This window comes from Artemia sp. Qi Xiang Cuo, chromosome 13, assembly GCF_049724085.1.
Source record: "Artemia sp. Qi Xiang Cuo chromosome 13, ASM4972408v1, whole genome shotgun sequence".
In the NCBI taxonomy this organism is placed as follows: Eukaryota; Metazoa; Arthropoda; class Branchiopoda; order Anostraca; family Artemiidae; genus Artemia; species Artemia sp. Qi Xiang Cuo.
In genome coordinates, this window is record NC_142806.1 from 6050454 (window position 1) to 6067471 (window position 17018).

The following is a 17018-nucleotide window of genomic DNA, read 5'->3' on the forward strand; positions in this document are numbered from 1 at the left end:
AAGACAGGCAGTATAACTGAGTCTTGCCATTCCTGGGGAAACCGTTCCTGAGAACAGATTGAGTAGAAGAGCATGGTTAATAATATAGAGCATTGCACTGGATTCTAATTAATTGATAATTCATATAGGTTTTGATTGTTTTGGCAGGCTTTTTGGGACTGAATAAGCCATTCCTAGCTATGTTGTCTATTAAGGGCTGCCCGCCATTTTCGGTATAATATTTGAAGGCCTGAATATACAGTAAGTCGAAGATAATAGGCTTGACATTACTTGTGCATAGTGTTGCCTATTTTTTTTTTTTTTTTAAGAAGAGCATCACTAAGCGCAGAAAACCATGGAGTGACCAAGATGGGCCCAGGATTGCACAAAACCTTACTTTTCAGCTGTAAAGCCAGCAAAAGCGATTTGTGTAGACATGAGAAAAAGCATAAATCCTTGACCTTCACTTGTGAGACTCATTACTTTTCTTGAAACCATAACGATTTCAACAATTTAGATAATATAAAAATTGCAACTTGGAATGTTGTAACATTGAAAAACAACGGTGGTACTGACATTCTGACTGGTGAATTCAAACGTGTTAAACCGGACTTTTTAGGGAATATGACAACCTTATATGTGATCTTGAAATAGGGCAGGGAAAGGATTGTAGAAATATGGAAAGCTAAGTATCCTACCGTTGGTAAACTATATGAAGGAAAGGACATTAGTTAAGGTTATTGACTGCTGCAATTCACTATATATATATTAGTGACGTAGTAACTTCAGAACTTTGCAAGAATGTAACCTAAGTCGGTCCCCCATAGAACAGAGATCCTCTGATACGTCAACCTTCATATAGCATCAAACGAAAAAAAAAATCTGTCTTCAGATGAAAGTTAATGTCCGGTAAAACAGAAATCACAAACCGGAAAATTATTGCGACAAAACTCTGTCATCATAACGCTGAGTGTTAAGACTAACAGGGCCAGTTCTCGATTGTCACAATCGAATAATCCCATTAAAAACATTAAGTGTGTTAAGCCCCCCCACCCCGCAATTAGTAGCATGAAATCCATTACTTAAAGTCATTTAGCTAGAATAGCAACTTTCATGGCTAGCACCTTCATGTGTGTACTTTCAGATGTAAATGTATCAGTGGCATTCATTCACGAAAATCTAGAGGGAGGGTGGTCAAAGTTTTTTCAAAAGAATATGAGGGAGCTAAAATTGTGTTAATTTCTGCTCGTATTGAGTTTGACTCGGTTAATTATCGTAATTTCTGTTCGTTTTGGGTTTCATTTATTTATCGACGCTGATTTGTGGTAGTTTCACGCTTGGTAGATTATTTGATTTTACTTTTGCTAATTTTTTGTTTAATGGAGTTCTTTAGTTTGCTTTGAAAAACTTATTTTGTGGAAAAAGTTTTTTAAATTAATATCTTTCAAGATGCACATGTCTTTTGCTCCTTTCTTAGATCAATAAAAAAAGTTTTTTTTAACTGAAAGTAAGGAGCGACATTAAAACTTAAGCCGAACAGAAATTATTCCGTATATGAAAGGGGCGGTCCCATCCTCAACACCTCGCTCTTTACGCTAAAGTTTTTTATTTTTTTAAAAAATAAAGTTGTGAGACAGAGTCAAACTTTAGCGTAAAGAGCGAGGCGTTGAGGAGGGGACAGCCGTTTTAAGTTTTAAAGTCGCTCCTTACTTTCAGTTAAAAAAATTTGTTTTTTTTATTTAATTTCTGAACGTTTTCGAATTAATGCAGCTTTGATTTTGGCTCACCGTACATGAATAATTAAAACAAAATTTGCATGTTAATTTTACGTTTTTTTTTGGCTAAATGGCTTTCTCGAAATTTTGTTGTGACGTAACTTACAAATTAACTTACGTAACGAACTTCTATATTCGTTTGTTTTTATTACGTATATTTGGGAGTTCTCCTCCCTTGTCAGTACCTCGCTCTTTATACCAAAATTCGTATTTTATTCAAATGACAAATCCCTCTCCCACCAAACCTTTTTAATTGAAAGAGATAGTTATTTTTAAAATACTAAAAACTTTAGCACAAAGAGCGACGCATTGACTAAGCAGTAAAACCCCTCATATACATAATTCGTTATGTTCATTTTATTTTTTAATGTTGCTTCTTACTTTCAGTTGAAAAAACTTTTTTTTTTATTTAATTTCTGATCGTTTTTTAAATAATGCTGGGAAATCATGCACCCCCTTCATAGAAATGTCCCTGCCCCCAAGGAAACATCCTCCATGGGAAGATCCTCCCCCGTAACACCCTCTTTCGACCCCCCCCCCCACCAGAAAAAAATCCCTCCTGAAATCGTCTATAGCCTATACTTCCCATTAACCAATGCTATACGTAAACAATGGGCAAAGTTCATAACTTGCAACCCTTCCCCTGGGATCTGTGGGACATTAAGTTATCCTCAAAGACATATTTTTATATTTTCTACTATGCTGAACAAAATGGGTATCTCAAAATTTTGGTTGGGTGACTTAGGGAGAAAAATTAGCGTGGGAGGGGGCCAAGTTGCCCTCCAATTTTTTTGGTCACTTAAAAAGGGCACTTGAACTTCTAATTTCCATTCGAATGAACCCTCTCACGATATTCTAGGACTACTGGATTAATGCGATCATCCCTGGAAAAAAACACACAAAACAAACAAATAAACACGCATCCGTGATCTTTCTTCTGGCAAAAAAATACAAAATTCCACATTTTTGCAGATAAGAGCTTGAAACTTCCATAGCATGGTTTTCTGATACGCTCAACCTTATGATGTGATTTTTATTAAGGTTCTGTGACTTTTAGGGGTTGTTTTCCCCTTTTTTTGAAAATGAGGCAAATTTCTTAAGGCAAGCAACTTTTGATGGGTAAGATTAAACTTGATGAAACTTATATATTTGAAATCAGCATAAAAATATGATTCTTTTGATGTATCTATTGGTATCAAAACTCCGTGTTTTAGAGTGTCGGTTACTATTATGCCGGGATTCTCCTTACTTACAGTTCGTTACTACGAACTGTTTGATTTCCTCTCAAAACAAGATTGCTCTAATATCCTTTAGTTTAGCCATTTGAAATTTAACAAATTTTTATCATAAATTTATGTTCCATGAAAGTTAATTAATGGAATTAAATATTGAGGATAGGATTAAAATTAAGATTATATATTCTATTGACTTTAACTTAAGTATTGCCCAGATATAATGTATGTAACACCTAAGTTATCTTTCTAACCCTCTCTATAATTTTTGTGGCAGCATCTATTGTAGCACTATGTTGTGCGGCTATAAACAAAAGTGACGGTGGCCGTGTCACCTGAATTAAAATAAAAAAGAAAAATGAAGTTTGTTTACAGAGATAATTTATAGATTCTTCTCCTATCTTACTTGCCTACAATACTTTCTAGATACGATTTATTCACATAGTGAACTGTAAACCTAGATCAGAATCCCTATTTTTAAGTAAAAAACGAAAAAAATTAGTGGATGCAAATTCTGGTCTAAAAATAAATTAAACGTACTTCATCAGTCCTAGCATAAAGACCTAAGAGAACGATTTCCAGAATAAAAAAAAGCACAAACAGTGAAACAAAAAACGTAAAATCGAACTTACTCATTAATGCATCCAAGATGGAGAGTGACCTGACTCTGTGCCAAAGCCGACCTTCTGATTTACTCATAATACAATTAGTGATTTAATATGTTGACACTTTAGAGTTAAGAACGGTGAGCTCAGGGGTGTGGTAGCGCCCCTAGTAGATAGGATAATGTGAGTTTTAAGTATAGCACCACTCTTTATTTTCATTTGAAGAAAAACTTGTTTCATTTTGTTTAGTAAATTTCAAAGTTGATGTGATATTCTTACTAGAAAACTAAGATTATGAACAATGAATGTATTTCCTTAAGAGTTTATCTTTTCATTTTATTTCGTCCATGAATAATTAATCCCCTTATTTTCAGGGACAATATATTTGATCAGGAGCAACTATTTGTTGACAACTTGGATATTTTAAGTGCATCATCATTCTCACACAATAGAGAAACAAAGATTTTGATCCATGGATTCAATACGGACGGGGTTCGTCTAGACTGGATTATAAAAATGAAAAATGGTCAGTTTTGTTATAAAATCTTTGTATTATCAGTTGTATCAATTATTTGGGATTCTTTTCGAATGTCTGAGGAGAATTGCAAAATGTGGCATTGTGACACTGAACTTTCCGCAATAATCTTCCTCCTCAACTACTAACCTATTATAATATTAATAATCCGGAAGCCCACTGTCTCCGTTCATCCAATAGAGCCTTTATAATTCCTAAATGCGTTTCTAGTGCTGCCCAGCAATCTCCCATTTACAAATGTATTATTCAATGGAACAAAATACCCGCCAGTTTTGAACTAGCCACAAGTTTCTGCACGTAAACAATGTAACAAAACTTGATAATATAATTTAATCTTTCAACTGTTAACCAATTTGCTTTAATTATCCATGTTTTATTCTTCTATCTTTTTTTTCAGTTTCACTTTGATTTTTTTTTTTTTTGGTCCTTAACAAGTTCTCTTCTAGGATCTTTATTGTTAGTGATGTTTGTGTTATGTTTTTATTCGAATGATAAATTGATTGATTGAATTGATTTATTGATTGACACTGACACTAAAAAAAGAACCAGAAACCAAATAATCCCAGCAGAAAACAGGGAGTGTTTCTTTTTTTTAGAGGGGGGGGGGTTGGACCGCCAAAACAGGGAAATTATGTTGAAAATCTAATAAACTGCATGAAAAATCGTATAAATCTCAATTTTTTTTTTTGGGGGGGGGGGGGAGCTTGGTTCAGTATTATTGAATATGATGGATCACTAAAATAATTATTAAAAGTCTCAATAAGCTAAAATAAACCCCAGTTGCTAATATAAGATAAGACTCGAATTACTTCACTTGAATAATAGCCGTCAAGACGCTATTGGAATCTAAATACCCTTGACTTTATATTTTAGTACCTATACTCTCGTCTTATATAACTTACTTACTTACTGGCGCACGACCCAGCTGCCCTCATAGGTCGTGTTGGAATCATCTCCTTGGTACGTTGACGGTTCATCCTCCACAATGATGTTTGGACGTCTACTTCTTTCAAGAGACATAAAAGAATGCTTCCAGAGGTATTACGCTATCTCCACGATCAGACATTCCCCTTTTTGTAACGATAAATCCTTTACGTAAACAATGGACAAATTATTTAATTTACAACTATTAATCCGAAGGCTGTGGGGGCTTCGTATCTCCGGAGGCACAGTCATTAGACTTTTTGATTATTTTGAACAAATATCTTCCAAAATGTCGATCAGTGTTGGGGAGAGGGCATCTAAAGAGGGTAAGTGAGGGAGAGGCTTGCCGCCATCCGGTCACTTTCGAACATTCCCATGAAAATGCCAGAAAAGTTTCAGCTTAATGCCCTAAGCCTTCCCTGAGATATTGCTAATTTGCCCTTTTGACGACCAGTGTGGAAACAGTGTGTTTTGAGTTTGTTCAATATCCTCTCCAGAAATTCCTGAAAGTAATCGCAAGTAAAAGTAGTCGCATTCACGAGCAGTTGCAGTAACAGTCACGAGTAGTCACAGTCGCATTTGAAGTTATTATTTTACCCTAGTTTATTACACTTACCCTCTTTAGATGCCCTCTCCCTATCACTGATCGACATTTTGGAAGATATTTGTTCAAAATAATCAAAAAGTCTAATGACTATGCCTCCGGAGAGGTGAAAAAGTGAAAAAATTCACCCTAAAAGTGAAAAATTTTAATGAAAATCACACCGTCAGATTCAGCTTATCAGAAAACCCTATAACATAGGTTTCAAGCTCATATCTGCAAAAATCTGCAATTATGTATTTTTTGCCAGAAGAAAAATATACGAATATAGAAGTTCGTTACGTAAGTTAACTTGTAAACTACGTCAGAACCAAATTTAGAGACAGTCATTTAGCAAAAGAAAAGTAAATTTTTTATGCAAATTTTGCTTACTTATTCAATGCCGGCGAGCCAAAATAAAAGCTGCATTAACTAAAAAACGATCAGAAATTAAATAAAAAAACAAGTTTTTTAAACTGAAAGTAAGGAGCGACATTAAAACTTAAAACAAACAGAAATTATTCCGTATATGAAAGGGGCTGTGCCCTCCTCAACGCCTCGCTCTTTACGCAAAAGTTTTTATTGTTTAAAAAAAAGAGTTGTTAGAAAGTCAAACTTTAGCGTGAAGAGTGAGGCGTTGAGGAGGGCACATCCCCTTTCATATACGGAATAATTTCTGTTCGTTTTAAGTTTTAATGTCGCTCCTTACTTTCAGTTTAAAAAACTTGTTTTTTTTATTTAATCGTTACAAAAAGGGGAATGTCTGATCGTGGAGATAGCGTGGTACCTATGGAAGCATTCTTTTATGTCTCTTGAAAGAAGTAGACGTCCAAACATCATTGTGGAGGATGACCCGTGAACGTACCAAGGAGATAAGGACATAAGGAGATAAGGACAGCTGGGTCGTACGCCAGTAAGTAAGTAAGTTATATTAGACGAGAGTATAGGTACTAAAATATAAAGTCAAGGGTATTTTAGATTCCAGTAGCGTCTTGTCAGCTATTATTCAAGTGAAGTAATTCGAGTCCTTCATGCCCTTAGCCTATTCGGACATACCCAGAAACAAGCATTTCCCTTTTCGTAGGGATAATTCCTGCATGTAAACAATTTAGAGATTGTACCCTCAAGGCTGTGGGGGGCATCGCATCCCTGGAGATATAGCTATTAGGCCTTTTGATTAGTTTGAACAAATTGACTATTTAAAAATTACGATCAGGGCAGAGGAGAGGGGGAACCTAAAAGGGCAAGGAGGGGCCGGTTACCCTCCAAGCCCTTTTCAACATCCCCCAACATACCCTGAAAGTTTCAACTTAATACCTTCAGCCGTTCCTCATATATTGCTGATATTCCATTTTGACAATCAGTTAGCACATGGGGTGTTCTGATTGTCTTCAGCATCCTTCTCAACCTTTTCTTATCTTATACGTTAATAACACCTTACAACCTTTGCTCTGGGGGCTGTGGTGAAATACATTAAATCTGGAGGCATACTTATTTGACCTTTGGACTATTTTGAACAAAATGGCTATCTTAAAATTTTATTAGAGACATTTGGAAAGAATAGGTGGGGGAGGGAGGCAAGATTCCCTCCCATCAATTTTGATTCTTAAAAAGAGCACTAGAACTTTCAATTTCTTATAGAATGGTCCCACTCCAAAGTATAGTCGACCACCCATTTCATTTGAAGTGCGTCTGGGCGAGAAATGATAATAATACATTGAAGCCTTATGACTTTTCACTATAGGCAATGCTAGAGCGTTGGCTCTGACAATACTTAATTTAAGACACTTAATTTAGGAATAGTACCCAATATTTTGTGGAATGCAGACGGTTTGTTTGGTTTAAAAAGGTTTATTTATCAACAATTAAACAAAATACCAGTGAGCTTGCAGCTTATTTAAAACAAGCAACTGAAAAAATTCGTTATGCATATTATCTTCCCACAAAATCATCTCAGACTGTTCGACAAAATCTTACTATTCGGGGATTTTAGCCTTATTCCTGAATAGTTGGGAGAGGAGGGCCCAAATACGTACATTTGATAATTTAAACCATTATATAATCAAATTTATTCTCAACTGTGTAGTTTTCCTTGTTTTTGGGCGTTGGAACCAAAGATTCCTTTCTGCACCATTAAATTACCGAAGACCTTTTGATAAACTTTTGAAAAGAGTTTTTGGTTTTCCTTTTTTTATGATTAAGCATGATCAAGCGTGATGTTCATCATGCTGAATGGGAATTCGCCGACGGAGCTCCTGACACAATTTACAGAGATGCCTAATTGCTGGAATTTGCCAATTGTACAAAGACTCAGTGATTCTGCATTAAAGGAATTCGAAGTAATTGTTCGTAAAATCTGATCGTGCTTCCAAATAGTAACTAAGTAGACTCAATCTAAACAATGGGGAGTTCCAGAGTCCTCACCAGGCAGATACGTATGCACTAGCAGCAAAGCCTGTCGACGACAGACTGAAAAACAGAAAAAACGCAAATGTAAAAGGCTGAAAACTGATTTTATTATGAAAAACCGACTATCAACGACAAACAGTCGTAGAAATTTTTTTACCAGCCCCTCCCTCAGTTTTCTTGCCCTTTTTCAAGAAAAATTTTCGAACTGATCACCCACCCATGAGACCCAGTATGGTAGGCTTATCAAAAATACATAAAACACTCCTCACGACTTCAATCGAAACGCTTTTATTGCACGATGAGAAAGATTTACTTGGTAGGATAGTTTCACTTACCTGTTGCATAATGTTCTGACTATTTCAAATCTGAGAGTTTTCTAACATCGCCAGTTCGTATATAGGAATACCAAGTTGTCATATCGATTAAATTGATAAAACAAGTGTAAAGTTGACAATGAAGATACGAGTTATGATCGTAAGCACTGGACATCTCGTGGAGAAAATTTGCAGTTTTACTTGTATTTAAGCACGAACGATGTACTTACCTGAAACTGAATATAGAGTTAGTCAAATTGGTTGCTGAAAAAAAAATACATTGTTTTTAGCAGCCAAAAGGTTTTTAAGATTTTAATTTAAACAAGTTTTTCACAAAAAAAAGTTTGTTTATAAGAAAAAAGAATATTGAGATTAAAACTCATATAATAAGTCATGCTTAACTGGTTAAGCATGACTTGCTGACAACGGTTTATGTTTCCTGCAATGTGTGGTTTCGTCGACATAAAATCAGCAACAATATAAAACAAAATGTGATCCAGTTTAGAAGAAAAAAAAATCTTAGAATAAATACATTTGTTGCTTTCAATTTGGCTAACTTCCAATCTCTCTTAATAAGAAAGGAAATGAGCTTGGGTGTGTTGAATCACGGCATCTAGTAATTGTAGTTTTATGATTGTTAGCACGATTTGCTCCTTACTCACAGCTGGCTATCACGAACTGATTTACATTCCTTTCATATATTGCTGCAAAATATTTCAAAATATTGCTTCAGATAAATATTGCCTCACTATACATAAGCTTTGCTATAACCTATGTTTGCTTAGAAACTTCAAAAGGAGGTTTTGTTACAAAATAAAAATATTTAAAAAATATGTATCTTTTCCAAATACCAGAATTAAATCGAAAGTTTCAAGTGTATTTATTCTAAAGGTATTGCTTTGTTCTTTCCAGTCATTTTGATTGATATTTTGACTTTTCTTTGCGTTTGATGGTATAACAAATAAAAAAAAAACAAGGCTCGTAAAACAGATTGTTTTCATAATGCACAAAAAGTCCTCTAGCCTTTTGGGGGTTTTAAGGGACGATAAGCCCATTCTTAAATATAGCAGTTTCTGTTCATTATGAATCTGGCCCTAATGCTCATTTTAACTCATGTTGATTCTAAGTTTTATCTATTAATTCATAGTAATATCTTTGAAAAAATGGTACTTGAAGCATTTTTGGAACAATACTACCTTATGCTTCCAACCTATTCTTGGCTTCTAAGTGATCAAAAGCCAACATGCAAAATTTCGGTGATTGAAATCTTGATTTACCCTGAAATTCTGATATGGGCTAAGTCAAAGCAATGGATATCAGGAAGCTGGTTATGTTTCACATCGCTTGAACTGGAATCAGACAATATTTTAAATCTCTACCATTGGAAAATCAAAGTAGACCACTGGCCCCTTCAAACTTCCAATTCACCGCCAAAACTTGGCGAAAGTGCCTGGATGTTGCGCCTTGTTTGAAGTAGAATCAAACAAGAATATAAAATATATATAATTAGAAGACAAAAATGGTCCCAGGGTTACTCTGACATCACTTTCCTCCTCCCACCTTCAAACTTGTACCAGCAGGCTGCCCATGTTGCACTTTGTTTCAGCTGAAATCACACAATGATTTTCAATCTGTGTGAGAGTAAAACCAAAGGAGGTGAGTGGTCCTTCTGACGCCCTCACCACTGAACTTGAGCTGAGTTTAAGCATTTTAACCTTGTTTGACCTGGAACTATGCAATGGCTTTTATCCTGCAAGACGAGAAACACAAAGTGGGTTTGTGGCGCCTTCAATACCACTCCCAACAAAGAGTTAGGCAGTTTTTTTCTTATCAGCTCGAAACTTACAGATCAGGTACCTTTGACTAATGGGACACAAGCCTGATGATTTAGAGGCGTACGTTTCTTCTCCAATGCTTCCTCAAAGTGTTCTAATCTTCTTGAAACTTATTTGACAAGAGCCTTGGACAAGAAGGTAGAGGGGGTCGCATTACCAGAAGCATACACCATTTCCGATCAAACCTACTTTTTTACTGGAAAGCACTTAGATAATCTTGAATTGTGTTCGGTAATTATCACATATTGCCTTTGACCCCTTCTTATGTAGTGGAATATTGTGGCCTCGCGCCCGAAGTCAGAAAGTATTCTTCTTGCCAGGCGGCGGATACGATCCTGTAGAAAAGATCTATAAGTGGTTCACAATGGACTTTCAGCAGTTCTGCTTGTTTTTCGTCTGGTCAAAGGCTCTTATTTGTCTTCAGCGCTCGAATGGCGTCTTCAACTTCAGAGCGGAGGGGAGGTGGGCTGGGGTCTGAGACTGCAACAGGGAAGAGTTCAAGGACAGCAGGGTTTGGACGGATATTAGGATTAAGATTTTCTTTGAAATACTCCATCCATCTCCGGTGGATGCCTTCTGTGCTTTGTATATGGGAGCCGTTTTTTTTTTGCAGTGTGTAGAAATTCAGACATTTCTTGCTTGCTAGCTCCCGAACTCTCTTGTACATACATTGTGAGTTTTCTTGAAATAATACTCACACTGCTCACATCTGTCTTTTATTTAAGCACGATGAGCTCTACGGGTGGCTTTTTCTACAGCACGCTTCAATTGCTTATATTTGTCCCTGCTCTCTCTGTCTGACTTGTTATTGTGTTTGCGCTTCTAAAGAAATAATAAAATAATTTCATCGGTTATGCAAGGCTTTCTATTGTCCCATTTCGTTCCTAAGACAGAAATAGTGACGTCGCTGATGACTGTAGAGGAGTCGGTTACCAGTTTATCAATATCCTGTTTAGGTAGAGTTAAAGGGGTATTTGAGAAAAGATCTATATTTGGGCAGACAGTCCCAAGATGTAGGTACGGCAGATTTGAGGGTACTGGAGGACATGGGTTTTGAAACGGGTGGGTCTCTTTTTTTGATTTGCGGGCAATTTAAGGCGTATCTTAAATGCTGATATGACCGGGTAATGGTCACCGGCAAGGGTAAGAGTATCTAGCAAAGGCGATTTCCACCAACTACTGACGAGCACATAGTCGATAAGACTACGGGTTTCCCATCTGCGAGGTCCATGTCATCTTTCGGTGTTCTCTGTCTGGAAGAGCGTGTTAGCAATGGTCATACCGTTATCTAGGTTAAACTCAATAAGGCGTTCTCCCCTCTTGTTAATTCGTTCGAGGCCAAATTTACTCTTGAAATCGTCATTTCCAGCAAGAGCAGTTCCAACAATAGCATTGAAGTCAGACAAGGTTTTTTTTTCAGATCTGCATCCACAAGGCTTTCCAGTTGAAGGTAGAAATTTTCAGACTCTACATCTGGCTTACTGCAGTCTGGAGCGTAGACTTGGATGATCGTGATGTTGATAGGTGATCCTTTATTTCGTATCATAGTCAGCCGTTCTGACACAGGGGTTGCGGAAATCACGGCCCTTCGTGCTCTAGTAGACATCAAAAAGCCAACACCTTGGTAATGGACACCATCGGTTCTTCCAGACACTATCAGCCTAGCATTGCCGATCATTTCATCGCCAGTGGTAGGTAGGTGTGTTTCTGAGAGTCCCACGACATCACATTTATATCGGTCTAGTTCATGGAGAATTAAACATATTTTGCTTTGTAATGCAAGCGTTCTAACGTTCAGGGTTCTAATAGGTAAAATCGATTTCGGGGATAACATGGCCTCCAGGGTCAGAGTTGTCAACGTTGTTAAAAGATCTCCATGTGCGAGATTCTCGGTCGTCAAATCGTCCGTTGCTCCAGACACGATATCTTCTTATGGTTTTCGTCGGTTACCCTGAACGCGGTAGTTAGCATCTCATGGCTTTCATCGGTTGCCCCGGACGCAGTAGCACTAGTTCTTTTTCTTGATCTTTTGAATTTCATCATTTTATTTTAAGAAGAAAGGAGGTGTCTTTGCTAATTTCAGGACAGCGGTAAGCCACTCCTCTCCATCCCTAGCTAATCCTGATAATGCGCCCTTCTGGTGACCTACACCACCAACAACTTATTCCATAGCTGGGAGAAGATTTGTGACTGGCTGGACATATTCGTATGCCGATGGGTTCTTCCCAGTGCACATTAGAGGGGCTTTCTATCTCTACCGTCTAAATTGATTGCCCCCAGACGTGTGTGTTCCAGCTTTATTTATAGACCCCCCAGAGACTGGGTGTCCCCTTGGTCTGTGCCTCCCTACCTGGAGATACCCTTTATTTCTGCAAAATATTTTCCTATCCATCACCTGGGAACGTGCTGAGTGGCCTGGGTGAGGTCATACTGAGAATATTTAAAATCAACATAAAAAACCCATTCTTTTGATGCATTTATTGTGATCTAAAGAATAACTCCTCTTTGAGTGTTTCTTTTACTATTAGCACGGGTTTCTCCTCAGCTACATTTTGTTACAATTTGTTCGTTAATTTTTTATTTACCTTTTAAACTTTACCTTTTGAAAACATTTTTATTTCTATTCATAGTGAAAAATGGTGATTGGAAAAAGTTCTAAATAATCAGGTCATGCTCTAATATTCTATTTTTTGATGACTACTGCTACCATTTAACCATGCACAAAATATAAGGTATTAAACAATTTGGGAGATTCCTTTGAGTTTATAACCTATTTCTTTCTGATTCTACTTCACGTTTTGTGAATTCTGAAAGGAGAGACATTGCAGGTAAATTGCTAAGGAAAAGTCATAAGCGTAATAAATGCATTCTGCATGGATGCAACAAACTAGGGAAACCTACCTGAAACAAATTTATTTTGGAATTCACAGAGAAACAAAGATAATATGCTATTGAAGAAGTGAAATTGAGCCTAAATTTGGCGTGTTCTGGAAAACTGGGATAAAAACCGGCAATCTGGATAGCATAGACTGCTACTGCCGTGAAGGTTGTCCGTTTACGGCACAAAAGACGCCAATAAATGGGCCGGCATGCCAAAGAGTAAGTGAAGTAAAAAAATGGAAGTGGAGACGGGTTGTTCTGTTTTTCTGGGGAGCTTTATAAAGCAATACATTTGAAAAAGAAGCCATGGGGTCAACCAAGAAAGGTAAAGAATCCTCTAAAACCTCTCAGAAATGGCCAAAGGAAGAGACTTTCTCAATAGTTGAAATCCGGATGGACAAATTTGATGACATCAGAGAACATGACCCAAAGTTCAAACTCATATAACATAGCAGAGGATCTATCTGGGCGAATCCTGTGGAGATTGAATTCAGGCTTGAGCATTTGAGGGACCTCTATAATAGAACAAGCAAAAAAGACGAGAAAATGCAGAAAAAGGGACTGAAAAGGGCCAGCATGCCAAAATATGAAGTCAAGTAAAAAATTGAAAGTGAAGACGGGTTGTTCCGTTTTCTGTGAGCTTTATAAAGTATTATATTTAAAAATAAGCGATGTAATGGGGTTTACCAAGAAAGGCAAACAAGCCTCTAAAATATCTCAGAAATGGTCAAATAAAGAAACGTTCTCACTAATTGAAATCTGGAAGGATAAATTTGATGACCTACAGATAATAGTACCTAAAATTAAAATGCAAATAGCCATAGCACAGGAGTTATCCGGGCGAAATCCTGTGGAGATTGAATTCAGGCTGTATTATTTGAGGGACTTTTATAATAGAAAAAGTAAAAAAGACGAGAAAACTCTGAAAAAGGGACTCAGGAAAACCAAGAAAAACTGAGACGGGAGACTGTGAGACTGGTAACGGTGTCCATTAGCTAAAAATAGAATCGAGGGTAATATCTGGATGATGGCGTGAATTTACCCTTCTTATTAAATGTCGGCTGACTTGGATGTCCTGCAACGTAGATCTTTCCAGTAGTTTCTCCAGACACAGGAAAATAATCGCTTCTTCTGTTTCAATATTTGCCTCTTAGGAAGTTAACAATTACAATGTGTTCGGATATTTTTTTTTGTTTCAGTGCCCAATTTTAATTTCCACTATCCACCCTGACCAGGTATTAATAATAATATCGGTATTAATATCTGGTATTAATAATAATACCAGGTAATAATAATATCGACATTAATAATATTCTAGGCATTATGGATCTAAAGGTGGATCATATCCCTGACTGCCGAGAGCTTTCAGAATTGGCATGAGCTCTTTTGAAAATGTGCTACTTTGCACTGGGTCTCAAGAGGCTATAAAGTTTGTTATCTAATACTTATGATACTTTTAGCATCACCACTAAGCTGAGTGTTGCCATATACATTGGTAAACTCCTCCTCTGTTACTTTGAAAATGATGAAGATTTCAGAATGATCACAGTTGAAAGCGTAATACTTTGCACTGGGTATCAAGAAGTGGAAAAATCAATTATCAACTTCTTACATTGCTGTTAACATCACCGTCAAACTACTTGAGGCAATTCCATTGATTACACTCCTGCTCCATCCCACGAACTACGAATTGGCTCTCAGATCTAGCAGGGGCACTGTTGAAATTGCTTTAATTCGCACTTTCTATCAGCAAGTGACGTAGTGAGTTACCAACTCCTTGTACCGCTACTCATTAATGGCGGTTATCTTGAGGTCTAGAACTTGGTAACACTCCTCTTTCGTCCAGCCGTCATTTAAACTTCTACTTTAGTCATGTATCGAGTTCTAGCGATTTTTATAAGTTCAATGTAATGGCATGTCAGCTTAATGTGGTAGACCTGCTTTAATCTTTTTATTTTGTGAGCTACTCAGCAGAAATATTTTAGGGATCCTATATAGATGCATCCTGAGGACTGATCTGAGTCATCTAAATTGCTTTTTCATAGTACAGAGCCTCTTTTAAAGATATGCTAGTAAAACAATGATCTTGATCAAATAATTTCCCTTTTTTTGGCTTCAGTGTTGGAGCCTAAGCTGCAGGATAAGGATGCTCTTTTCTAATTTTTTCTCATGTTAATGCTTTTCAGTTTACTGAATTAATGTTTTTTTTTCTTTCAGCCTATTTGATACTAGGAGATTATAATGTGATATCTTTAAACTGAAAGAGGCTTGCCAAATCTCCTTTGTACCACTCCGCTGTTATGTATAGCAAAGATATTGGAATGTACACAGCCTCATTTATTGATATGCTGGTGGAGCAAGGATTTTCCTTAAATAATTTTCACTTCATTGGCGTCAGCCTTGGAGCCTATGCTGCTGGATAACAATGCTCTTTACTGATTTCTTTCTCATGTACTCTTCGGTTTACTGAATTTATTTTATTTCTTTCAGCCTATTTGATACTAGGAGATTATAATGTGATATCTGTTAACTGGAAGAGGCTTGCCCAATCCCCTTTGCACCCCTCCACTGTTATGTATAGCAGAGATATTGGAATGTACACAGACTTATTTATCGATATGCTGGTGGAGCAAGGATCTTTCTTAAATAATTTTCACTTCATTAGCGTCAGCCTTGGAGCCTACACTTCTAGATAACAATGCTCTTTTCTGATTTCTTTCTCATGTTAATACTTTTCGGTTTACGGAATTTATTTTGTTTCTTTCAGCTTATTTGATACTAGGAGATTAAAATGTGATATCTGTTAACTGAAAGAGGCTTGCCAAATCTTCTTTGTACCACTCCGCTGTTATGTATAGCAGAGATGTTCGAATTACACAGCCTCATTTATTGATATGCTGGTGGAGCAAGGATCTTCATTAAATAATTTTCAATTCATTAGCGTCAGCCTTGGAGCCTACGCTGCTGGATAACAATGCTCTTTTCTGATTTCTTTCTCATGTTAATACTTTTCGGTTTACTGAACTTATGTTATTTCTTTCAGCCTATTTGATACTAGGAGATTATAATGTGATATCTGTTAACTGGAAGAGGCTTGCCAAATCTTCTTTGTACCACTCCGCTGTTATGTATAGCAGAGATATTGGAATGTAAACAGCCTTATTTATTGATATGCTGGTGGAGCAAGGATCTTCCTTAAATAATTTTCACTTCATTAGCGTCAGCCTTGGAGGCTACGCTGCTGGATAACATTGCTCTTTTCTGATTTCTTTCTCATGTTAATACTTTTCGGTTTACTGAACTTATTTTATTTCTTTCAGCCTATTTGATACTAGGAGATTATAATGTGATATCTGTTAACTGAAAGAGGCTTGCCAAATCTTCTTTGTACCACTCCGCTGTTATGTATAACAGAGATATTGGAATGTACACAACCTCTTTTATTGATATGCTGGTGGAGCAAGGATCTTCCTTAAATAATTTTTACTTCATTGGCTTCAGCCTTGAAGCCTACGCTGCTGGATAACAATGCTCGTTGTTGATTTCTTTCTCATGTTAATACTTTCGGTTTACTGAATTTGTTTTATTTCTTTCAGCCTATTTGATACTAGGAGATTATAATGTTATATCTGTTAACTAGAAGAGGCTTGCCATATCCCCTTTGTACCACTCCGCTGTTATTTATAGCAGAGATATTGGAATGTACACAGCCTCATTTATTGATATGCTGGTGGAGCAAGGATCTTCCTTAAATAATTTTCACTTCATTAGCGTCAGCCTTGGAGCCTATGCTGGTGGATAGCAATGCTCTTTTCTGATTTCTTTCTCATGTTAATACTTTTCGGTTTACTGAACTTATTTTATTTCTTTCAGCTTATTTGATACTAGGAGATTATAATGTGATATCTGTTAACTGAAAGAGGCTTGCCAAATCTTCTTTGTACGACTCA

General features: G+C 36.7%; 1 protein-coding gene across 1 annotated transcript in view; it reads left to right on the forward strand.

The window, feature by feature from the left end:
• LOC148944882 (lipase member I-like) overlaps positions 1–17018 on the forward strand; it is a 138344-nt gene that overhangs the window by 41683 nt on the left and 79643 nt on the right. The window contains exon 3 of the mRNA XM_089098631.1: positions 3966–4117. Within this exon, the coding sequence (XP_088954757.1) occupies positions 3966–4117 (152 nt within the window). The remainder of the gene's footprint in view (positions 1–3965; positions 4118–17018) is intronic.